The sequence below is a fragment of the Plasmodium fragile genome, assembly GCF_000956335.1.
Source record: "Plasmodium fragile strain nilgiri unplaced genomic scaffold supercont1.31, whole genome shotgun sequence".
Lineage (NCBI taxonomy): Eukaryota > Apicomplexa > Aconoidasida > Haemosporida > Plasmodiidae > Plasmodium > Plasmodium fragile.
Window position 1 is genome coordinate 191,174 of NW_012192611.1, and position 24,357 is coordinate 215,530.

The 24,357-nt window shown below is 41.9% G+C and overlaps 5 protein-coding genes across 5 annotated transcripts; 4 read left to right on the forward strand and 1 right to left on the reverse strand.

Moving 5' to 3' along the window:
- Window positions 1-1,448: 1,448 nt before the first annotated feature.
- Window positions 1,449-7,379, forward strand: AK88_02966 (uncharacterized protein; the record flags this gene model as incomplete). Its single annotated transcript, XM_012480589.1, has 1 exon — window positions 1,449-7,379. The coding sequence occupies one exon, from the start codon at window positions 1,449-1,451 to the stop codon at window positions 7,377-7,379; it is 5,931 nt and encodes a 1,976-aa protein (XP_012336012.1).
- Window positions 7,380-8,887: 1,508 nt separating this feature from the next.
- Window positions 8,888-10,687, forward strand: AK88_02967 (uncharacterized protein; the record flags this gene model as incomplete). The annotated part of the gene is made up of 1 exon (XM_012480590.1): window positions 8,888-10,687. One exon carries the CDS (start codon window positions 8,888-8,890, stop codon window positions 10,685-10,687), a length of 1,800 nt encoding a protein of 599 aa, XP_012336013.1.
- A 1,362-nt stretch (window positions 10,688-12,049) lies between these two features.
- AK88_02968 (uncharacterized protein) lies at window positions 12,050-18,942 on the forward strand (the record flags this gene model as incomplete). The annotated part of the gene is made up of 4 exons (XM_012480591.1): window positions 12,050-12,104; window positions 12,289-12,391; window positions 12,520-15,818; window positions 15,881-18,942. The coding sequence occupies 4 exons, from the start codon at window positions 12,050-12,052 to the stop codon at window positions 18,940-18,942; spliced, it is 6,519 nt and encodes a 2,172-aa protein (XP_012336014.1).
- A 1,082-nt stretch (window positions 18,943-20,024) lies between these two features.
- On the forward strand, window positions 20,025-21,681 carry AK88_02969 (uncharacterized protein; the record flags this gene model as incomplete). Its single annotated transcript, XM_012480592.1, has 2 exons — window positions 20,025-20,109; window positions 20,351-21,681. The coding sequence occupies 2 exons, from the start codon at window positions 20,025-20,027 to the stop codon at window positions 21,679-21,681; spliced, it is 1,416 nt and encodes a 471-aa protein (XP_012336015.1).
- A 508-nt stretch (window positions 21,682-22,189) lies between these two features.
- AK88_02970 (uncharacterized protein) lies at window positions 22,190-23,803 on the reverse strand (the record flags this gene model as incomplete). The annotated part of the gene is made up of 1 exon (XM_012480593.1): window positions 22,190-23,803. The coding sequence occupies one exon, from the start codon at window positions 23,801-23,803 to the stop codon at window positions 22,190-22,192; it is 1,614 nt and encodes a 537-aa protein (XP_012336016.1).
- Window positions 23,804-24,357: the final 554 nt, after the last annotated feature.

Genomic DNA, 24,357 nt, shown 5'->3' on the forward strand with positions numbered 1-24,357 from the left:
GATATATATTTTTCCCTTTTTTTTTTTTCTTACAAAGGGGCACCTCGAAGTTTCAGCCTTGCGTGAATTTTTTTTTATTTTTTCTATTATTATTTTATTATTTTTTTTTTTGTCTTTTTTTTTATTATTTTTTTTTGCGTTTACCCTCCTTTCCATTTTATTCTCTCTTCTTTTTTGCTAAAAAATAATACATAGAATAAATCTAACACGCCAGGCGCATTCTGAGCGGCGAAAATGACAACACATGGTAGACCTACATGCACACTCTGCAAAGGAGATCATCATGTGATATCTTAGTAGACATTTCTTTTTATTTCAATTCCGAAGCATATAATTCTTTTTTATATTGCGAGTTCGTAGAGTGCCTTTCCTATTGCAGTTTTTCGCAGCCATTTTTATTAGTGTATTTTTTTTTTTTGTTTTATTTTTGATTATCATAAGGCGCGTTTGCGTACGCGGCGCGGCCGTATACTTTTGTGATCCATACATTTTCACGATATATTTTTTTTTTTGTATATTTTTGCATGTACGAATTACGAGACCCTTTTTTGTGTTACACAAACAAAGGGGAAGAATGTGTGCGTCGGCATTTTTGCAGTTCGTATTTTTTAGCGATTAATTTTTTTTTTTTTATTAAATACAGATATATGTAGATGTGTAGATACCAACATATGCTTGCATCGGACAGTCTGCATTGTAAACTTTTTTCTTTCTTCCATTTTTTCTCTTTTTTTTTCTCAAACACAAGGTTGTGATACTCGCCACCCTTCGCAAAGGCTGAATGCGACAGTGTGATTTTTTTTTTTTTTTTTTTTTTTTTTTTTTTTACACTGCTTGAACAGTTTTACTGCATTTCGTTCTGAGCGAATAGTTCTGCTTCATACATGACTATTCTACTTATGTCAAAAATACGTTTTTTTTCAGTTATAATTTTTTGTTTTTTTTTTTTTACTCAATTTCGTTGAAGCGGATTTTGCGTCTGGTACGTGTGGAGACCCCCATGTGGGACGTCGCCTATATATGCCTCCTAGAGTGCGAGCAACACCCCAAGGGCTCCGACCCTTTGTCCATAAATAGGGCCCCATTTCGAGGGTACACATATATATGTAAGTGTTTGTGCCCGCTCTTTTGCTTTTTCTGCGAAAAATTGTAATAGCTATGTGTTCACTTTGAGCAAATGATAAAGTGCACTTCCATGATAGAGTAGTATGATTTACTTACTCCTTGGGAGGGGCATTCATGTGAGCATACATGTGTATGTACACAAGAGATGCAACCACTTGTAGATGTATGCGCCCATATATACACACGTTTTATGTTGTTATAGTGTTTTGCAAGCTCGTGAATTGTTTCTTTTCCAATTTTTGTACACCAATTTTATTTCTCTGTTCTTTTTTTTTTTTTTTTTTTTTTTGATCATCCTTGCTCAAACGAAATAACCCCCCAAAATGAATAAAATTACGCTGGCTAATCGATATCACGACCGCATGTACCGTTACATGAACAACCAGCCAGTGGGGAAGGAAGAATTCACCTACTTTGATGGAAAGCAGGTGGATGTTAATTCTGTGGGTGAAGAAGCGTCTATCCCCAGCGGAACTAGTGTGGGAGATGAAAAAATGAATAGTACAAACATAGCAGGAGGTAAGACCAGCAGAAGAAGCGCAGACCAGGACGGCACCAACGACTATATAGCCAACGCCGGTTTAGACAGCAACAGAAGAAGTCGTGGTAAAAACAATGGCATGAGAAAATGCAACAATAACGATAAGGATAATGGCGCGTACAACAATGGCACTTCAAGTAGCTGCTCCAACAACATTTTTGAGGAACAAAAAACAGGTAGCACGTTGTCTGGGAAGAACAAGAAGAATGATCTGGTTAGCAGTTCCTATTGTGATGGCTTGGGAGGTAAAGCGGCGAACGACACGGGGCTGGGAATCCCCATCAAAGGAAACGATAACCATAACACCGTCGTGAGGGCTGTAAGCAGCGGGAATGCTGGCACGGATATTGTGGCCGATTCAACAATTGCGTCAGTGATGTCCTGTCATAAGACAAGGACAGACGATGTACGAAGCGGTAAAGTAGTCCCTAACTTTAGAGGTAGCATATATGGTGAAATGAATCTGGACGGGGGTATCAACTACCATTCAATAAGCTACGAAAGTATCGACAGACACGTGGACAACGGAGAGGATAAAAGCGCACAGGTGTTGAATGAACGAGCCTTTGAAGAAAGAGGGACTAACTTGGACGCAAATGATAATGCCAATTTGGAACATGCCTTTACCAATAATTTCAACCGAGCTCAGCTTCGGTTCAGTGACGAGATGGACGACCTCTGCAACATAAGACGATTTGTGAACAACACCAACAGCAACTTCGAAAAGTTGGAGCACTCTCTCACACCGTTTGATCAGTGTGCCAATCGGGGCACGCATGCAAATAGCGAAAAGGACGGCGATGGGGATGGTGGCAACGATGGCGATGGCGGTGATGACAATGAAAATGACGATGAGGAGGAGGACGTAAAAAAAGGCGGACTTCTTCTTAACATGCCAAGTTGCAGTTTTTCCACATATTACAAAAGTGACACTGTCGAGGGGGGGACCACGTCCAGCGATGTGAAGGAAGTGTCTCCTAACGTCGGCGCCGTGTATGACTGTGGAAATCCTTGTGGAGCAGAAAGGCGCTGTGTGAAGCAATGGAAGCGGGATTCACCAGTTACCGATAATAAGGGGAACACCTCAATCGACTGCGGCGATACGAGTGGGGAGGAAGAACTTGCGGGGAGCAGCAACGGGGAGATGTCTAGGTGCAACATAAGCGACATCGTGAACCAGAACAATAACGTCGGCATCGGCAAGGAGAGTAGTAATAGCGCCCACCGAAACAGCAGTGTCGGAAGCAAAAACAGAAAAGGTAATAGGGGAAACAGGAACAAGCAACAGAACAGGAAAGGTAGCAAAAGGAAGAACAGCACGAATAAGGCAGAGACGAGAGTCAAAGGCGCGCACTCTGAGGTTCGGGCAGATGAGAATGCCGCTAACGACGCTAACGACACTAACGATACCAACGACACGATTGACACTAACGATGCTAATGACTCAAATGACTCTAACCAGGCAAACAACGTTAACGGTCCATGCGCCCCACAAAGCGCCAACACAACGAGCGGTGCAAACAAAAAGGCCCAGAAGAACAGAGTGATGATAAACCAAAACAGCTTCCCTGCCCAGAACGACAGGAACAACTCCGTGCAAGCCCTCAGTGGGGTAGATGACCTGGTAAACTTGGCCACCATGCAAAATTGCGCCAACAGTAGTAGGGGCAGCCCTGTAGACAGTTCCAACGCGAGCACGATGAAGAGTGTGGCGGAAGATTTAGACCTGATTTTCTTTCGTGAAAACGAGGATCCCTTAGAGGAACATTATATGCTGTTGGAAGAAGATGATTATGGAGTTCAAAAGGGGGAGGAAAGGAGCGGAAAAAAGGACACCCTCGTTGAAAAAGACATTGCCATGGAAAAAGACATCGCTGGGTTGAACAACACTTTCAACATATTGAGGAATAACCTGTATCATATCTTTAGCGACTCGTGCGATGAGCAATGCAGTGACGAGTATCGTGTGGACAGTTTGGACGGCGACGCGGATAGAAGTAGGAACAGGGGTAGCGAAAATGTTAGTTTCGTGGACAAGCATAGGGGCGACACGCATAGAAGCGACATGCAGCAGGGTCCTATGCAGAGCGCATTGGGGCAAAAGGGACTGGCACAAATAGGCTTAACGGAGCGAAGCTTGATGGAACGGGGCTTCATTGAACGAGGCTTGATGGAACAGGGCTTGATGGAACACGAGTTGACGCAGCACGGGTTGGCTCAACGCGTCTTGACTAATCAGTGGTTCGCCACACAGCCCCCTCTGTATGAAGAGGATGCGGAGGAGGAAGACAGATTAGGAATTAATGACCTTCGCGGTGACAAAAGCGCATTCAGGGGCCAGCACCCTTTAAGCGACGCACCCTATAGCGGTTTACTACAGGCTCCATGTATGAGCAGCCTGATGGGCAATGTGCCCTACGCACCCAGTGTGAGGGAAATCGTACCCCACAACAGATACGGCCTGAGCAGCCTTTCCGGTGTAAACAGTATTGGCATGGTTAGCGACAATGTGATGAAGAATACAAATGGGCACAGCGCGAATGGAGCGCACCAATCTCCCTTCATCCACAACCATCATAATAGAACCAATTTGAGCGCAGCAGCGGGGAAGAATTGTGAAATGGAAGAAACGCACCAGAACAGTCGTCTCAATGGAAATGCGGTTAACGGAAAAGAAAATGGAAATAGCCATAGGTCCAAAAAAATAGGAAATGAAAATATGATTATTGAAAGACCCGTAACATTAAATAATTCTCAAATGTTAGAGGCATTCATGCAAGGAAGACTTTGCTTAAGTTGTGACTCGCTTGACCATCCCATGCCATTGTGTCCTAACAATTCTTTTGTCTGTCCTAACTGCCACAACATTTCCCATAGAGGAAACGATTGTCCCATGAAGTGCCGTTTTTGCCTCAAATACCATGTGGGTATATCCATCATGGACTGTTTAAAGAAGGCAAGAATACAGAGTGAAAAGAATTGTTCAAATGAAGAAAAGAACGAAACAAACAGAGTGGGAAAAAATGTGAAGAGTAACGAAGATAGAGTTAGTGTAGGACCCAGATTTGATATAACTACGAGGCCTGACAACTCCTATGGAAGAAGTGTATATGTATCGAATTTGACCGAAGACATAACCAATGTACAACTAAGAGATGCCATTAACAATAACTTAGAGAATGGGTACGTAGTAAATATTGACAGACAGGATGGATATGCATTTGTCGAGTTGTCTAATTTGAATTCTACTTTTCAGCTGGTGCAGAAATGTATTAACATAAATTTTAGGAAGTTAAAAATACAGTTTAAAAAAACAGGGCAATTTTTGATACCTGATAATTTGTCTTTAAACATGAATAATTTGGTTACCCTTGGTTTGCAACGAGGTGGAGCAGGGGGAGCTACCCTTGTGCAGAGCAATATGGGGAAGAACGCGACGAATGCTGCTATGTGTAGGAAGAACCCGTCTAATGGTGTGAATGGTAATGCGTTAAGCAGCGGAAGTGGTGCCACCAGTGGGAACGCTGTCGAGGTTTGTACCAAGTTGAGGTTGGTAGGAAGTAAGGGAGGAAGTAATAACTGCACAAATGGAGGCGCCATACCGGGCGATGGCAAGGGGAAATACGCGTGCAAGTCGACCAGTGCGAAGTGTCCGAAGGTTCAGCAGCAGAAGAAGCAACAGGGGAAGCAGACACAGGAGGGCCAACTGCAACCCCTGCAGATGATCCAACTAGCACAGACAACGGAATCGGCCCAGGCCGCGCAACCAACGCAGACAATGCAACTTGTAGAGTCAGCGCAATCCGTGCAGCAAAGGAAAAACAGGCACAAGGATAACCTCAAGCAAGGAAGAGCTGTGCACACTAACGGCGCCTCTTCCGTGGATAAGAACCCGAGCGTAATAGGTGCCATCCTGAGCCAAAAGAAAAGCAAACTGGTAGGTGAGAAGAACAACCAGGAGAAGGGAAGAAGGGGAAGGATATCCGATGGAACTCTTCCCACAATGAGCAACGGAGGTATAAGTTACGATACAGTCGGCGAGGCGGCCTCCTTTTTGTATGGGTTCAAAAATCCTCACAGTGTAGGAATTCCAAGTGCACAAGTGTTGAATTTGCCCAACGGCCACCTCTTATTAGCACAGCACCTGGATTGTGCCAAGATGGGAACAGTAGCAGAAGGACTGAATAGAAACTACTACGACTTCATATGCACCAATGGCCAAATGATGAAGACCATAAATGTAAATAATATGCCGCGCCTTCCTGCCCTGTGTAGCACTGGTGCTGGTAACGGTGCAAATGATATATACAAGAATGAGGTGGCTGATGTTGGCCTGCTTTACGAAGGAAGTAAAATACCCCTGAAAATGGCAAACGATATGAATGGAAAGAACGAACTACATAAAAGCATGACAACAGAGACGAACAAAACAACAGCTACCACCACAACCTCGTCGGACAATATGTTGAGCACGCAACTGTTCAATGGTGGTGTGTCCTCCCCCATGGGGAGAAGCTTGAACAAATTTGATGATATGATGAAGGAGACCCATCTGTCTACGGTGATGGAAGCCAGCGGGGGTGCCACCATGAACGAAAAATTGACCAGATGTTTGAATGCTTCTCTACAAGATGGGATGTTCACGGGTGGAACCATGTCCCTGAGTCACTTGGCCGACATGGATAGGCGGGGCAGCCAGTTTAGTGGCGGTGCTTACCTCGGCCCTTACAACGATCGCTTCACGCCTAATGTACATAACGACCACCGCTACCGCACCAACAGCGGCGACAACAATAACACCTGCCACAGCACTCACAACAGCAACGTGTCAGATGGCCGACCCAACATAGACCTAAAATCAATCGTGAATAACGCCATAGAAGTGAACCAGGACGTGTTAAATTATGACCAGGTCAGTTTTGCCAACGCGGCGGGGGAGGGTCTTCTCCACAATGACGTTCCTGCCTCGGCTGGTAGTGATGCGCCTGGTGCCTACACCCTTGGCAAGTGCGACGTTTCTGGCCCATGCCACTCCAACGAAAATTACACGGGGCAAAATAAAATGTACACTGATAAACAAGCCATAGTTGGTCCATACATGAATTTTGAGGCAAGCATGAATGGAAATAACATATGGAAGGATAGAAGCGGTGGTAGTGGTAGTGGCGTTAGTGGTGGCAACCAGCGTCACTCTCATTTGAAACATTCGTACAATAACATTTGCGACGATATGTTTTTTGCGAACCACGACATGTATGATGTATTTTCGCGCTTCAATGCGATAAAGGTGGATGACGACAGGGGAGGCAGCGGAAGGGGCAGTGGCAACGTTAGCGGCACGATTGGCGACGGGGTTGGCCACCCCTTCGCCGTGGGCACTAATCAGCACAACGACGGCTGCAATCAAAACACCAAATGTGGTCACAGCGCCGTGCACCAGGTGCCATCATTGCCAAATGAGGCAACGGATGGGAAGAACAAAATAAAGTTCGTAAACCTCAGCCCTAATACGTTTCAACAATTGAGCAACCTTCACGCCAAAGAAGACGTAGACCTTATGGACGACGACTCTTACGTGAGCAGCATGAAGTACAAAGAGCTAGATGCCATTGAGAAAGATTTGGAGAAGCACATCAAGGCTTTGTGGAACCTCCGCAAGATAAAGTTGGTGAAGACACACGATATTACACAACCACACAACGGATTTGTGTAGGCGCCGCGCGGAGTGCATCATCCACTGGCAGTTCCTCCACCTGTGAAGTCAGCTCCCGTCGCATTTGCATCGCGTTTGCATCGCAATAAAGCTTAGCAGCATGTGGCATGTAGTATATGTACATGTGTTTGTGTGTAATTGTGGGACCATGCTTTATCCACTTCCGGCACCCGTCACGCATATATTTGCAGACGTTTCTCACATGTACATACTTGGGGCCCCCCAAGAGCGCACTGCTAAAATGGTAACTCCTCGAGCCTTACCTATTTGAAATTTTTTTTTTTTTTTTTTTTTTTTTTCGTACATTGGTACAGTACAAGACTTGGAATGTTTAGCAACTTTTTTATGTCGCGTTGTGTAAAAATGGTATGTCAATTTATGTGCAATATTGTATTGAGGCGTTCACAGTTGCTCGTGGGCGTATAGAAAGGACCTATTTGGTGAAGGGGTCTGTGGGGAGTACATCTCCTATATAGGTCATAGGAAGCTTCTTCGTAAGGGGTGTCCTTTTGTACACCGCGAAAGAGAGGCGAACCTATTTTCCCAACTCATCGGTTTACCATACTTGCCATAAATAGCTTGCACATTTTGCATTTTGAGAAGGAGTGTATGTGCGGTTCCTATTGGAGCAATTCCGTTGGGAAGTTTTCTTTTTCATGTCAAAGTGCAAAGGTTTTATTTATTCGTTTAGGCGATGCACATTTGTGGTCAGAAGCGCTACACATGCCGCAAAGTGTAATGCATGCGCGCTTCGGGGACATATATGCCACAACAACGGGTGTTACATCGCATGACAATGTGAAGCGATCATATCAAGTAACGTCCCAAATTGGCGATGTTGCTGTTTCGGTACGGGGCCAAATAATAATTCAGCGCGGTGTATGCTCGGTTGCTATTATTTCTTTTTTTTTTTTTTTTTTTTTTTTTTTTTTTTTTTTGCTTTGTATCCTTTCAAGGATGGTACACTCGCGTAGAGGGGTTTATGTCATTTTATGGAATACACTTCATTTAGCGGGTTATCCATTCGAACGGGGAGGAGGTCGATTAATTACACAAGTAGGACTTTCCGCGGTGTTTCCGTTTCGTTGGTAATATACGTACATTTTGACCCCTTTGTTGCACGCTGCGCATTTTTTCGCATAATTACATACGTTACACGTGGCATGGCCTGCGGAATAGCCATTTGGTGTTTTCCCCTTTGGTGAGGCAAAAAAGAAAGGTGGAGGGACGAGGCAGGTACAGAAATGATGCGGGATCACCGCACATTTTGTTAAGGAGGGAGACGTTAATTCGGTAGGTGCCGATCATTTGCTGGTTCCATTTGGAGGGTTCATCCCCCACACACTCTGCTCTACACATTTCAGCCCAGAGGTGGAATACAAAAAAAGGTGCTGTTTGGGGGACCAATTTGCCAATTGACCACCACGGGGGAAGGGAGAGCACTGGGTGCTTGGTGCACAATTATAACATAGCGCTTCTTTTTTCCTCCACCGTGCTAAGGCGCCAAGATGAGTCTGTCGCGAGGCACCAAATGGGCGGTGAGCTTCACCAAGAGGAAGCAAACCAGATTCAGCACATTCCGAGGGTGGAAAAAAAAAGACAAATATGATGACCTAGAAAATAAACACCTTTACTGGTCCATCAATAACATGAAGAAGGAATTTCTGGAGGGAGAATCGAATGACAATTTTGTTGACTCTATCGAGAAGGACAAAATGGAAGAGCAAATTTCACACATAGTAGGGATTAACTCTTCCATTCCAAATAATAAGACCATAAATGAAGGCATGGAGAAATGTTTGCCAAGGGCAGGAAACAAAGGAGAGTATATTCCACACGACAAGTTGGAGAGGATAAGTCAGATTTTTAATCCAACATTAAAAATGTTTGTAGATAAAGAGGAGGGGGACGGTGATTTGTCGGTGAGATCTCTTCTGTTGAGAGGCTCCAAATGGGGGAAGCAACATTCCATCGGTTCGGAATTTCTCACAAATTCTCCCCCGGGGGGGGTCATAAAAAGGGGAGAAGAAGGAGAACGTGATATGCCCTCAAAACCTGCACCTTGTAAGGATGAGAAAGGGGCAAAAGTTGAGCACCCGGGGAGTGATGCGGCGTACACACATAGTAGCGACAACCTCGTGAGGGAAACTAAAAAAAGGGAAGTCACAAGTAGTGGGGCTGAAATAATCTCTGATGAGTTCGAGCAAAATTTGAGAAGCATCAACTTGCAGGTTAATAAACGTAACTGTGGAAGAGGGGGGAGAAATAAACAAAAGGGTGATGCAGCGGACATAAGCAAGGAGACCATCACTGAAGAGCAATACAACTTCCCTTGCAATGACCAAAATAAGGAAGACTCCATTTTCAACTATGAAAGTCTGAAGGGGAAGGGACTATACCAAGATTTAACACATGATGAATATCAACGCATGAATGACTTGTACATTAAAAAATGCGACGTGGACAGAAAAATTAGGTGGTTCAAAATGAGTAGTATTCTTAACCCCATTAAAGAAGCAAAGAGTATTGTTAATGCACAACGGTTGAGTGAGGACGAAAAGGGAAAGAAAAGGAAGAAGAATGTTCAGGGCGAGGACAGTATAGAAGAGGAAGAGTCAATTACCCAAGTGGGAAGCACAAAACGGATGGAAGAATTCCCCATTGAAGAAGATATCAAACCGTATTACCAAGAGGAAGGAAATTTCTCTCACAAAATAAAAAAAATGTGTGAGCAAAACCAGTATGATGAAATTGTGTCGAGAATTCGCATGAAAATAAGAACAGAAAAAATGGAAAATTCAAAAATAATGAAGGAGAAAATACAAAATGTAGCTAGGCATATTTTAGACCCGATAAAATATCATGTGAATAGAAGAAGAGTACGGACAGAAAAACTTTTACACAATCATTTGGAACAGTTACTAAATTGTAACAATGCGTATTTCCGATTTTATTTATTAAACGGTTTGTCCATTTCCATTCACCACTTGGACATGAAATCGACGAGATCTTTATGTAAAATTGTATATACATTATTAAATAAAAATGTTCATCATGATATGATAAAGGATAAGTTGGACAAAGTTGCTTTTGTTTTGAGGAAGTTACTAGCGAGAAAACTTCAGCTGGGATATACTCCCCCCTTGAAATTTGTTCCTTTACAAGACGAACACGAAAAAAAAATGAAAAATCTGCACTACTATAAATTGTACGCAAAATATAACTACCCCACTGTGGACACCTCGAATGCACTCCAGAAGGGAGCGCAGCTCATGGATTTTTACAGCAAAGATTTGGCCGGCTTTTGAGGCAATTTTAAGTCAGCTTCTATTTTTCCCTAGTTTGATGAGGCGGTGTAGAGGGCTATGTCGCCTTTGCAATAATGGGCACACGTACCTCTTCTGCTTCACAGATGGGTGTATCCCTTTTGGGGAGGTTTTTTTTCCGAGGGGGGGGAGGGATGGAATTGGTTGACAGAGTCAAACGTGGGGAGAAAAGCCCCTTTATATGCGTGAAGAGACCACCTTTGTGTGCATACCACAGAGCTCCACACCCGCGTGAATATTTGGAGGGCATTTTTGTTTTCTCCTCAAGACATGTGGTGATGAGCGGGGCAGACACCTTCCCCCTGTCCCTTGCTGCTGCTGCTGCTGCTGCTGTATTTCCTTGATGGGTGCTAATTTTACGCGCGCCATTGTTACAAGTGGAAAAGAAGGAAAAAAAAAATACACATATAAATATATTCAAGTACATACATTGTTGCGGGATTTACCCTCATTCGAAGGCTCCATTTGCATATCATACCACGTATGTGTTTGTTACCCGTGTGCACATTACTCTGGAGCGCCTTTTCCCCTAGCGCAGGAAGCTTTTTTATTTTCCATAATGCCTGTGCGCACATCAAATAATAAAGTGAAAATAGCAGCAGAGGGAGGATTTCTGGAAGATAATATACCTTTCACGCAATGAAGAAAATGCACTTAAACGGAACTCCACAACAATAGGCAGAAAGAATAAAATGAAGGGTAAAATAAAAAAAAAAAAAAATTGTCATAACGTGTGCTGTGCCTTTCGTCCATATGCGTATCTTTTTTATTTATTATATTTATTTTTTATTTATTTTTTTTTTTTAACTAGGCATTCTCATCACGCCTGCCCTGTCAATGGATTTGTCAAAGTAATTTGTTTTCCCCTTTTTTGGTAGAAAGTTTCATCATACAAATATATATTTGCATGATGCCTCTTTGGCCGTGTAGCCGTTTGGCCGTTTAGCGGAGAATGCGCAGGGGAGAACATCGCAAGCACATTAGCCACGTTTCCTCTGTGCCTCTCATTTTGTCACAACATGGCTTATACGTACATAAACCTCATAAGTACATAACATGTATATATATGTACAAGCACTTTTTGTGTCCTCGCGTAATGCCATATGTACAGGTCATTCTTCTGAGTGCAACGCGTGAAAAGCATTTTAGGGAGAACTCTGACCCCGTGCTAATGCATCGCGCTGCTAGCCTGCGTAAAACAACCCTGTTCCCTACGCATGGAATAATTTGGAAAAAAAGTCAAGGGGACATATTTTAAAGAATATATTTCTTTTGCTTTTTTTTTTTTTTTTTTTGGTGGATGCGCAAAAGAGGAAAATTCCCACCTTTAGTGAACATTCCAAAATGGAGAAAGAAAAGCTTTTGAATATTTTGGAAAGGGAACTGAAGGAATATGGAGGTAAGAAATGGGAACCCAGAGGGATTACCATATTGCGCTGTGATATGGGCAGCCTGTCGTTTGGGCGTACGCAACTGAGTTTGTGTAAGCGGTACACGCACCGGATGGGTGCAACCACACATGGCCGAACGCACACCCGCTTTTACACGCTACCCCTTTTCCCCCCCACCCGAATACGCTTCAGATGAAGAGATGCTGGTGCTGTACCACCAGTTTTACATGTCTGCGGAAGCAAACGATAGGAACATTGCGGAGAATGCGTTCAGCAAGTTGATTCACCAGATGAAGTAAGCCTATAATGAGGGGGGCTCCTTCTATAATAAGTGCGAGGCGTAGTGTGTAAGGCATATACACTAATGAGTGAAGCACCGATGTGATTACTCATAATTTGCTTTTCCATGTGTCCCTTTGGCAGGAGCTTCTTTGTCATTTATGACAAACGGAGCAAGGGAGACCTCATTGAAAAGGTGAAGAACTCGTTCAAGGAGGAGAGCAACGAAGTTAACATAATAGACGTGCAGCAGGGAGACGATGGCGATAAGGATGACTCGGGGGAGATGTACACAAGTGAAGCGAGCCACACAGATGAAGCGAGTCACATAGATGAAGCCAGTAACATGGATGAAGCCATTCCCACAAACGAAGGCAATTACCTAAACGAAGGCAATTGCCCAAATGAGGACAACCACTCAAATGACAGCACCATGGACGAGAGTGACCACGCGCCAGAGAAAAAGCACATCAGGAAAAAACAGTCCACAGAAGTAACCCTACCCAAATTCAGAAACCACTCTTCCTTTGTGAATTCCAATCTTTTCGAAAATATAAACATGGAAGAACAGCAGTGGGAAGTAGAAATTTTAGACTTGTACAAAATGAGCCTAGAAATAATAGGAAAGGAAGAAAAAGAGGAAAAAATAAATGAACGACATTTTTTCGATACCTTCCAATATTTCCTGAATTTATTATGTCTGTTATATTTTTTAAAAAATGTTTACTTTGATCTAAATTACAAGACGAATGAGAATTCCTACTCATTTTTATTCAAAGGATTTGAAGAGAGAAAAAACAAAGTGATAAATTATTTTTCTTTTTTAAAAAAAATAAGACTGCATAAATTATTGGACAATGAAGTGGTCAAAATATTTTGTAACTTTTTTCAGTATACTTATATTAATGAATATCTAATCAGAAACATATTTGACACGTCCATGAATACTTTTCTCTTCACTGCTGTCATGAATTTTAAAAATAATTATGTAGTACATGATGGGGAGGGCACGAGCACAAATGTGCCTTTAGCAGGGGAGAACGTCAATGTGCACACCTATTTAAACAAAGGTGGAGTCATAACTTCAGAGGGACTACTACCCGACTTCAGTGGGGTAAATACCCTCAGCGCAAATAATTTCACTGCTGATTTATCCTCAGTGAATGTGAAACAAGAAAATGGTGACCATCCCCCAAGTGAACTAAATGCTGACCAAAGCAATTGGAACGCTGCTATCCCAGTGGGGACAAGCCCAATGGAAGGAGAAATAATAAAAAAAGAATATAACATGAAGGAATCAAAACAAAACAATTCCTACACAAAAGAAGATTCTACGAACAAAAGGAATCAGGAAGATTATCTAAACAAAGAATTAAAAAACTTTTTTATATCAAATAATACCTTACCCAAGGGAAGCAAAAATTCCTTTGTACAAATTATTTACCAGAATGAAGTTGATCATGATATTTACTCAGACCAAACAATCAATGCTTTATTTTATTTTTTTAATAACCCATATTTAATTTTTTCCTTCCATAAAAATGTTTTATATTATATTGAAAAAAAAAGCAAAGACAAGGATTTCTTCCACTTACACAGAAATGCTCATGCGTTGATTAAATATCTCAACTATTGTGTAACCACGATGTCCAAAATCTTCCACATTTTTATTTGTGCTGGATTGTTTTTTAATGATAATATTTTCGAACAAGAAAGGAATAAATATTTAAATTTTTGTAGTTTGCTCAATTTTAATAATGTGCCTTTGGACCAAGCGGGTGATGATTACAGTGAATATAATCGAGCCAAGTACAGTGGCAGCGTGAGGAGCTCTTCTAGCTCGGCTGATGACCGAGGAAGGAACAGAAGAAGGGGAAGCTTCTCCACAGAAAGCAGCACCAGTAATACACTTCGGGAAAGCGGGTCTGATGTGGGGTCCACGGATAAGAGCGTCGGAAGGAGGTGCAGCAGCAGGACCAGGACCAGCACTACTACCTCTGCCACCACGGCCAGTGCAACTGACATGAGGGGTGGTGCCAATCTACAAGATTTCAACATTGTCAAATATTTGATAAAATACAGAAGCGTCGTTGGAAATTTCTGTCAAGATGACTTCAACCGCAAGGATAGCTTCGAGAGTGAAGGACAGATGAAGGATGTGTTGGACTCCAACTCATATGAGGGCGGCAGAGACGGGAGAAGGGCATACCATAGAGGAAGCTACAGTGGAGATAGTCTCAGCGACAGTGGGGGAACCTCCACCAATGGGGGGGGAAGCGGATACCAGGAGAGCAAGTACGAGGAGAGCGACAATGTGCACAGCGATTCGGGTAGCAGAAGCGGCAGCCAAGGAAGGGGCGGCAGTCGGGGTAATTCCCCAAGCAGCGATGACGAACGTAGTGATGATGAAGGTAGTGATGAGGAACGTAGTGATGACCAACGTAGTGATAGCCAATACAGTGATGGCCAACCCAAACGGGGCAAGAAAAAAACAAAGTCTAAAGGGTCACCAAATCGATTCATCACCAAGGACGGAATATATCAACACGAGTACACGAACAAAAATATCTTTAACGACATTTTGAGGAAAGCCAAAAAAAAAAAAAAGTTCTATCAAGTTATAAGCAATATAAACAAGCTGAAAAATTCATTTGACGTTAACAAGATAAATAAAAACAAAATGATCAATCTGGATTATGTAGAAAATGTCGACACCATATCGTACTTTATCAGTTTGTACAACTCGGATAATATATTTCAGTTCGATTATTACTTTTTAAAATTTATTACCGAGATAGCCACTACTTATAATAGCTACATGAAGGCATATTTAATTCCTTCGCAGAGGACTGCAAGGTATAGGAAAGACGAGTTGGAGAAAATGACAGATGAAATGGAATATTTCCTCAAAGAAATGACCAAATTGATTTATGTTTACACGTGGTGTATTCTGCACATATTTGGGCATTCCTACTCTTATGTGAAGTATGCAAAATATTTTTATCAAAAGAAATCCTTCTTCCTTTTGGAAAACAAAAAACAATGGGTGTTTAAAAACTTCAGTTATTTTGCGGGCGAATCGGGGACCCCCTTCCGCGGCAGTGGTGACGCGGATAAGGGGGAGGACGGTGCTGGGAAGCGTGACAGCTTGGGGAGTGAAATTAACCTAGTAAGCGGTGCCAACGTGGGACGAGGAATAAACATGGGAAGCGGCACCAATCAAGACATCCACATGAACCACTTCTTCAGCCCGCACCATGTGGTAGAAAACCTAAAGTACAATTATGAGCTAAAGAAGAATACAAACCAATTTAACAATATCAATTGCGCTGATCTGATACAGATTTACAAAAACTCCTACTTCCAGAACATTGTCGATAAGCTACACCTAAATTTGAAGTTCATAGAAAATATTCACTTCACGCTGAATAACGCACTGAAGAGTAAAAAAAAAAAAAAAAAAAATTTTTGCAATACCTGTGTGTAAAGGATCAAAAGTTGGAAGACATATGTAACTCCATAGACAATTTAAAAAGAAACATAAGCAAGTATAAGAGGACTTTTCACTACTGTTTAAATTTTAATAACATAAAAAATGTCATAGTCCTCACTTTGGAAGAAATGAGCATGAACTCGGATAAACTGGAACTGAACAAAATGCTCAATGAGTACCTTAACAAGCTAGAAAACCGAGGACAGATAAAGAAAAGGCAAAAAAAAATTAATGTGAAAATTATTGACAATAATATCGTCCTTGATACCAATCCGAGGAAGAAAAGAAGAAGACATGATGGAGGCAAAGGTTACAAAAAATATAACGCAAATGATATTATGGGTAAAAAAGGAGGAAGGAAAAATAGGAAAAGCTCCAGTGATCGGAATAGCAGCACTTCGAGTTTGTTTCTTCAAGTCCCAAATGGAAGGAACACAAAGACGAAAGATACAGCTATGAGTCCGAACGAGACCCATATCGAAAGCAACGCTGTTGTGAGGAAGGGACATAGGAAAGATGATAAGGACTTGCACAGTTTTACTGATAATGAGAATTACTACGATGGCGGGGACATAAATCAAAGTTGCACGAAGAGCGATTATAGCTCGAGGCACGCGAATAATGATAGTCATCGCGGTACGCATGGACACAGGGCGAACGGACATTCCACGAGGGACGCCACGCACGAAAGGGGGAGCAGGAGCCCCTATTACGACAGCACCATCAGCACGAGTAGCAGCGGGAGAGGCGACAGTGGCAGTGTTAGCAGTGGCAGCAGTGATCACGCGGCGCGAGCGCAGAAGAACCTGCATAGAGGTGTCAAGCGGAGAGAGAAGCGTAGAGCAGATAAGGGAACGCCACTGCGGGGGAAAAACAATCAAAACGAACAGAACGAATCGGGTGAAAACATCCTGATGATGAACGAGTACAACACAGAAAGGCTAGTTTTCTTTTTCAATTTGTTAAACGGAAATAATTTGTTTTACTACCTAGCACTTCACTACTTAGTAAAGAATGAAAAAATCATGGACATCCTCCATTTCTTCCCCCTCAAGTATCTCCTGGACTTACTCATCCTGTACGATTTGAAGGACTACATAAAGTTCAAAACGATTATCAGGGTGTTTAGAATTATATATGAATTTAAAGATTTTTGTCCCACGGTCCGGAACCATCTCTTTTTTAATAGAAAGAATTATTATCTGGACAACGCCGATTTTATGAATTTCGATTTTGTGTGTAAATTTTTAACCATCAGTAAGAAGGACCTCTTGGTGAAGAAGCAGATGGGTATTTATAGGACATCCCGGGGGGATACCTACGACGGTATATTCCTACCGCCCAGTGTGGTGAAGACAAATGAAGGGGGGGAAAATAACGCTATAGAGGAACGGGAGCATTCCTTTTCCGATGGGGAGAACACACAACAGAGAAGATCAATCAGGAAAAGAGAAAAAGGAAAGGAAAACGAAAAAGAAAAAAGTGTCACAGATAACCTTTTACATTATCTAAGAAACACCTTCTCCGTCCTTAACCTGAGGAATACAGTTAAAAGTTTTCCAACTTTGATGAAAAATTTACTCAACAGAATTTTAATAAGTATAATAGGAAAATATAGCTACCTAAGCAACGAACAGAGTCACAGGGAACATAAAAATATAACTTATTATGCGCTCCGATTTATCTTCAACAACTTAAAGAGTGTAACTCTGGGATATAGCAAGTCTTCTTTTTTCAATTACACCATTAATGACCCAACAGAACTTTATAACATGAGCATCCATAATTTTATCCTGTATCACATATACGAATTGGCTGTAGGAACGAAAGAATTGACCATCAAAAGCTCCTGCTTCAAATTGTTAAAGTATTTGCTAACAGAATATTATTACTACCCAGAGGTTTTTAATGAAAAGGCACATGAATTAATAAATTCAGATATAAAAATTAATAATTTGTTTGTAAAAAATGTCATTCTCGATTTTGTCTCCTTCAACATTATGATATGTCATCTCCAAAAAGAATTAACTTCAGATGTTAACGTCTTGAACCATCTGGACCTTTTCAATTACTCCATTAAATCAATTGCCAACTATTTAATAGGGTATAAAAATAATTCCATGTTTTTTCTCATGGATAAGAAGATGGTAAAATCTCTTCTCATCAAGTTAACCTTCATGATGCCATTCATTTATAAATTAAAAATTCCTGCATGTGTTGTTAGACTCTACATTCGAGTTATCAAATCATTGGACAAGGATATCCTAGACATGATTCACAATTTTAATAAGATAGAGCTCATATACGACAGCTTGTTCTATATCATCATACGCCATTTTATTTACTTCTTTTTGAATATGAATATTGAATTAGATGAGGAGGCCTCCAGCATTTTGCCTTCCACTTATAAGAGCGGATTTGCGAGGAATACCTATTATGGTGGTAGCCAAATTAGGGTAACCAACGAAGGGGATCAGCCAAGGGATGGCCAACCCAGCGAAAACAAGAGCGACAATGGGGACTTTTTTGACAATTTGGAGGAAGAAGATGAGGGTGAAAAACACGAAGTGAGAGGACAGTCACCACAGGGAAATAAGAGGTACCTCACCGTGGAGGACGCGTACGGTCAACAGGAGCAGGAGCAACACTCCAGCGACAGCGAGGGGGAGGTCGACCATTCCAGTTCGGAGCACTCCGGTGGAGCGGACAGCGGCGCTAACACTGAAGGGGGCAGAAGCGGAACTGTTAGTGGTGACGATAGCGCGAGTAGATCCGGCGGAGCTAACTCTGGCCGGAGTACCCCGAGTGATAGCGACGGAGAAGAACGTGGAAGCGCTTTGCACTACGCCGCCGAAGGGATGGAAAACCCATGCAACGCAAACAGCATGTCAGATGTCCAGTACCTCCGAAAAATCATAAGCGAAAACGGAACCTTCAATTTGGAAAATAACTACTTTATTAATTACTCCCTGTACATCCTTCACAAGGAGCACTATTCTATATACGTTTTTTTTTCCTCCTTTTTTAAAAATGTGCTCAAGGAGTATAGGGAGATATCGCGTGGACGCTCATGAGCGATCATCCGCGTGGGCAGACCCACGTGCATTATTCGTGAAATAAAATGGAGGTGTCTGCCACTTGTGTGTGTTCCTCAAATGGCAATCACGCCATTAGCCCCAACGAGACCACACAAAGAAAAGAGAAACGGAAATGGTAAAAGAATAAGCATGTAAATATGAACAAAATTTAAAGAGAAATACTATTCCTTTTTACGCAAATTCGATGAAATTTTTTTTTTTTTTTTTGTCGATAAACTTTCAACTCCATCTGCTGCAGCTTTTGCTGTGCGCATTTATTAGTTGGCCCTAAAACAGGATGAATGTGTTTTGGCTAAAATCGGGGATTCAACGGAAGGCCCTCAGTATTTTTTTTTTTTTTTTTTTTCCAGCCCCTCACATTTTTGCCGCGCCAAAGGGCACATTATTTGTGGGACATCCACTCACTTATCCCAATACACCAATTTGTTCGCATACATTTCGACCCCTTGCGTGGTTGGAAGGTTACTTTTACAATTTGCGCCATTTGCCATATTGGCAGTGGAAATAATAGGGTTACGCTTTTAAAACGCCCAATAGTAAAGGAGGGAGCAAAGCAACCCGCGGAATAGCGTTTAAAAAGGGAACAACATAAAAGCGTAAAAACATGCCCCGACCTGTTAGGGACAAATTGGGTGAACAAAAAAAGGTACTATACCCATCTGCATTAGTGTTTATACATTTACGTAATTATATACAAGCGTGATTCCCTGTTACCTCTCCATTGCAACATTTGTGTGCTCCGTGGGCAGGGCTAAGATGGGACATTCTTCCAAGGGCATCCGCTGCCCGCCCTCTTACCAGATCAACCGCAAAGGAGTTCCTAAATAGAAGGCCCAATTCGACTTAGGCTGTGTACTGCTTTAAAAAGTATGCAACGCCTGTGCAAACAGTAGCAAGTAGCAGTGAGCGAGCGAACCATTAACAGCTAACCGAAGTAAACACCCAGCGCGTACCTGCTCTCACACCACCCCTATCAGAAGGGGCATATGCGCTTGTGTAACGTTCCCCTACGCCCCCAACGTTGGTAATTTCGTTTACATTCATGCGAAGTGGTTAAAATGTTTGGAGACGACCAGAATGCCAATAACTACTACCCAACGAAGTTGGGCATAGATAGACCCGCCGTTGATTTCAATGCATCAAGTAAGTCAAACGTGTCATTACCCCCCCCTAACCCCCTGTGCATGAACGCATATATGAGTGAATAACTCGTATAGTGCACGGAAAAGACGAAGGGGAGTGTATACACTATGCCACTATCACCCCTCCCCTCTTAATGCCTCGTAAAATACGTTACATGCTTCATAGTGACATCACAATGCGCAAGTAGCAATGATATTCACCCGTATGACATATTTTCCCCCTCCCCCATATATTTGCCCAGTTTGTAATTTCCTCAAAAGCGACATATATAAGAGAAAGTTCGAGCGCAAGTTGTACCCAAATCATCCCATTTTTTCTAGAAGAGTTAGGCCCCTCTTCTGCTACAGCAACATGATAGATAGGCACGATGGTGTGCTGTCCCATTTAGCATACTCTTGCTTAAATAAAAGTAAGGGAATGATTGTAAGTTTGAAATGGTTTAATGATGGGAAGAGATTACTAACAGGAACGCAATTGAGTGAACTAGCCATTTGGAATGGACTCTATTTCAATTTCGAAGATATAAAAAGGATACCCATAGGAGGTGGGTCCGTGTCCTGTCTAGAGTGGTCCAAAAATGATAACCTCTTTGCAGGAAATTCATTAGGACAAATAGTAATTTTATCATCGGCTCTAAATCTGCTGGATAATTATGCATTTGAAGGATTAACAAAATGTGTTCTAGACATTAGCCTATCATGTTGTAACACCAAATTGGCTGGTTGTGCTGATACATGCAATCCCATAATTTGGGACATAAAAACAAGAAAAATTATAAAAGATTTAAAATGCAAAAATGTAGATACAAATAATATTAGCTGTTTGTCATGGAACCCAGTTAACGAAATAATAGCTAGCGGAAATAGAACACAAACTATTTCCTTTTGGGACGTCAGAATCACTAAACCAATTATTTCTCTCAATGCACATAAAGCTAATGTAAATAAAATAAAATGGAATCATGATGGTACTTATTTGCTGAGCTGTAGTAGAGATAGTTTAATAAAACTTTGGGACATTCGAAATTTTAAATTATTGTACTCGTACAAGAGTGATCAGAATTTGGGTACAAGATTTGGCTTAAATTATGAACCCACGTACGTAACTTGGAATCCTATGCAGAATCACATTTTCGCTAGCTCCGATAATAGAGGCAATATTAAATTTTACACCACGAATGACAATAAATGCGTTCAAACTATTTCTTCTGCACATGGGATTGATAAACCGTCTTTCATCACCTTGCTGGATTGGAACCCCCTTGGTCATATCCTCACCTCCTTTGGGGATGACAAAATGTTAAAGTTCTGGTCTGCCTCAAACTGTGATTCCATTATTGCAAAGGAAATAGATGCAAGGCCGCTTGTTAGTATCACCAACAGCGGCTCTTTTCCCAACTCCAGATACATCAATGACGAAAATGTGGTGGACGTCAGCAGTGATCAATCCATTACGGACTCGGAAGAAGAGGGTTACAAGTTTTGCAAATTGAATAACAACTATTACAGGAAGATTGGTCACCCGCGGAAGAGGAAGCGGAAGGGAAAAAAGCGACGCATGGTTGCGGGGTGAACTGTTCGACGCGTGGGGTACGCAGTTCAGCACTTAGCCAACGATCTGCCTACCTTAGGTCATCGCCCACTTAGTGGGACAAGCGCGCGTCGACAGCAGCCACACCGCGTAGAAGGAATATATGTGCATCGTATCCAGCAAATATGGAATAGGAATGTGTCGCCTCTCTTGATATCCATTTTTTTTTTTTTTTGTTTTTGAAGTGTCCTCTTTATATGTTCCCCCATTTACTAACCACCCGGGGGGGAAAGGAAAAAAAAAAAAAATTCGCCACTTCGGTTTAAAAAACGACCGAATTTTGTTCATGATCTTTTTAACCTTTCCAAGTTTGTTTCTTCAATTTTGCCAGACTCAGCTACATAGGTGGATGGCCCATGTGTGGTCATCCCTAAATGTGCGTGTGCCGTCTTTGCCTTGGCGCACGTGTTCGTACGTACCCGCTACTGTTCATAGGATGTTTTTTTTTCTCTCATTCCAATGCGTCTCCAGCCGAACTTACAAAACGCACTCATGTGAATTCCCCCCGAATGGACAACACCCTGCTGTTTGTTAGAATGTCTTCAACGCTTCGCCCCTCCTGCACTTGGCCATATTCGCGCTCCGAACTCCACTTGAAAGATTTATTTTTCTTCACAAGCAACTCAGTTACGCCTTTCTCGAACGTATCCGTGTGATATAAGAAATGTTGCGTAATTTTAAAGTCGTTGTCTAGTACCTCCTCCAAGGGTTTAACGTAATTGTAAAGGAAATACTCAAACCATAACTTACCACTGGAGTAGCAATTCTGGTTTATAGCATCAAGGGTCTGCTTACAAAAGGGATTGTCATCCTGGTCCTTTTTTAATCCGCTAACAAGATCTTCTAGACTAGTAGCCAAACTGTAGTACTTCTCAATGTCGCTAATCATTTGTTGCGTTAGTACCGGTTTTGTGTCCGTAGTGATTTGGGGCGGGTACTTATCTAACACCCTGGCAAGTCCCGCATCGAACTCATTCTGGTTTTCCTTACCGATGCTGTAAATATCGTTCAGCAGTGCATCTACATGTTCTACATAGTTGGTGCATATTTTAAAGTTGACTAAATCGACTTCGTTTAATCGTAGGGATGTCAACCCTAGATGGAGACCAATGTTCCTTCCAAAATATTTTTTAAAAAAGTAGCAGCAACCGATATCAGGGAAAAAGCCAATTTTATTTTCTGGCATAGCATATACGGTTTTCTTATTTATTATTCTAAATTTTGCATACATAGAAATCCCTAACCCTCCCCCCATAGCATAACCATTCCATATGCACAGGACGGGTTTTTTCATGTTGGATAAAAAGTTTATGTACATGTAAAGTTGTTTCAAATGTTGCATTCCTTTTTCTTTATTTTGGACAATGTCCTTGACATCAGAACCTGAGCAGAAGCATGTCGTGTTGCTGCTTTTAATCACAATAATGCGACACCTATCATCGTTGTTTAAACTTTTCACAATGTTTAACAATCCATTAATCATGTCTTTGTTAATTGCATTTAGCTTTTCTGGCCTGTTTAAAATAATTTCGAATACGCCATTTTTGAAATTTAGAATGAGCGTTTTTTTGGACCACAGTTCGGACAGTTCTAGGTCTATGACTGGGGGGATGGGGTCACTATTTTGGTTTGTCCCCCTTCGGCTGGCCACTTTGTCCTCATCCCCATGGTTCAGAAGTGCCTCTTCTTGTGTGTTTTCCGCGTTCGCCGCATTTTCCACGTTCGCAGCATTTTCCGCTTGTCCCCCTTTTACAGAATCGAATTTGGCTGCTTTTTCACTGGACACACTTTGCTTCTTCAAATGAAACGTTTTGCTATTTTTTTTTTCCATTTTTTCAAAAAATATTTCATTTCCTCCTTTTCCATCGACGGAACAGTTGTTTCTTGCTTGGCTGAAGAAGCTGCTGATTTGTCTCCTTTCGTAAAAGGGAGTGCCCTTCCATTCCCTCTGTGGGTTCCCTGTTTGGGCAGACAAATGGCTTGTACAAAAATGGGGAACACAAAAAAAGGAGCGCACCCTCAAAGGCTTGACTACATAATGGTGAAAGGCCCGTCTTCCGCGCTTGGCTTCTCCCAGATGGAGTCTCGAGCCTAATTTTTGCATACCTGCGTTGTGGGAGGGCGGAACCGGCGGGGTGTACCTTCGCTACACAACACGTATGTGTTTGTGAATACTTGGCAATGCTCCCAACTGCACCTGTAGCACCTGCATGCGCTTATGTTGTCAATTATTTATCCCCTTTTTTTTTTGTTTTTTTTGAAGACGTTCAAAATTGCGGAGAGACCAAATTAGAGGAATGCTACACAAGGTTGTGGAACAGGGTGAGGGCCATAAAATATTCATATGTTGCCATTTCAAGTGTGGAACTTGCAAAGCTATGTGCAGATGAAAAAAAAGGTACCAATTACAAATGAGAAATGAGAGGACGTGAAATTACAAGATGAATTTAATCGAAATGGAAAAAACTTTCCATGTTGTTACGTTCGTCCAGTCGATTTTTTACAAAGCAGTGTGGCTCAAAAGGTGAAACTTTTTTTTTTTTTTTTACCTCCCCCCGCCGCATTTGTCATTAAAAAAATATACGTGTTGCTCTCAACGTTGCGAAAAAAAAAAAAAAAAAAAAAAAAAAGTTGCTGTTTGGATTACAAAATTGCCCT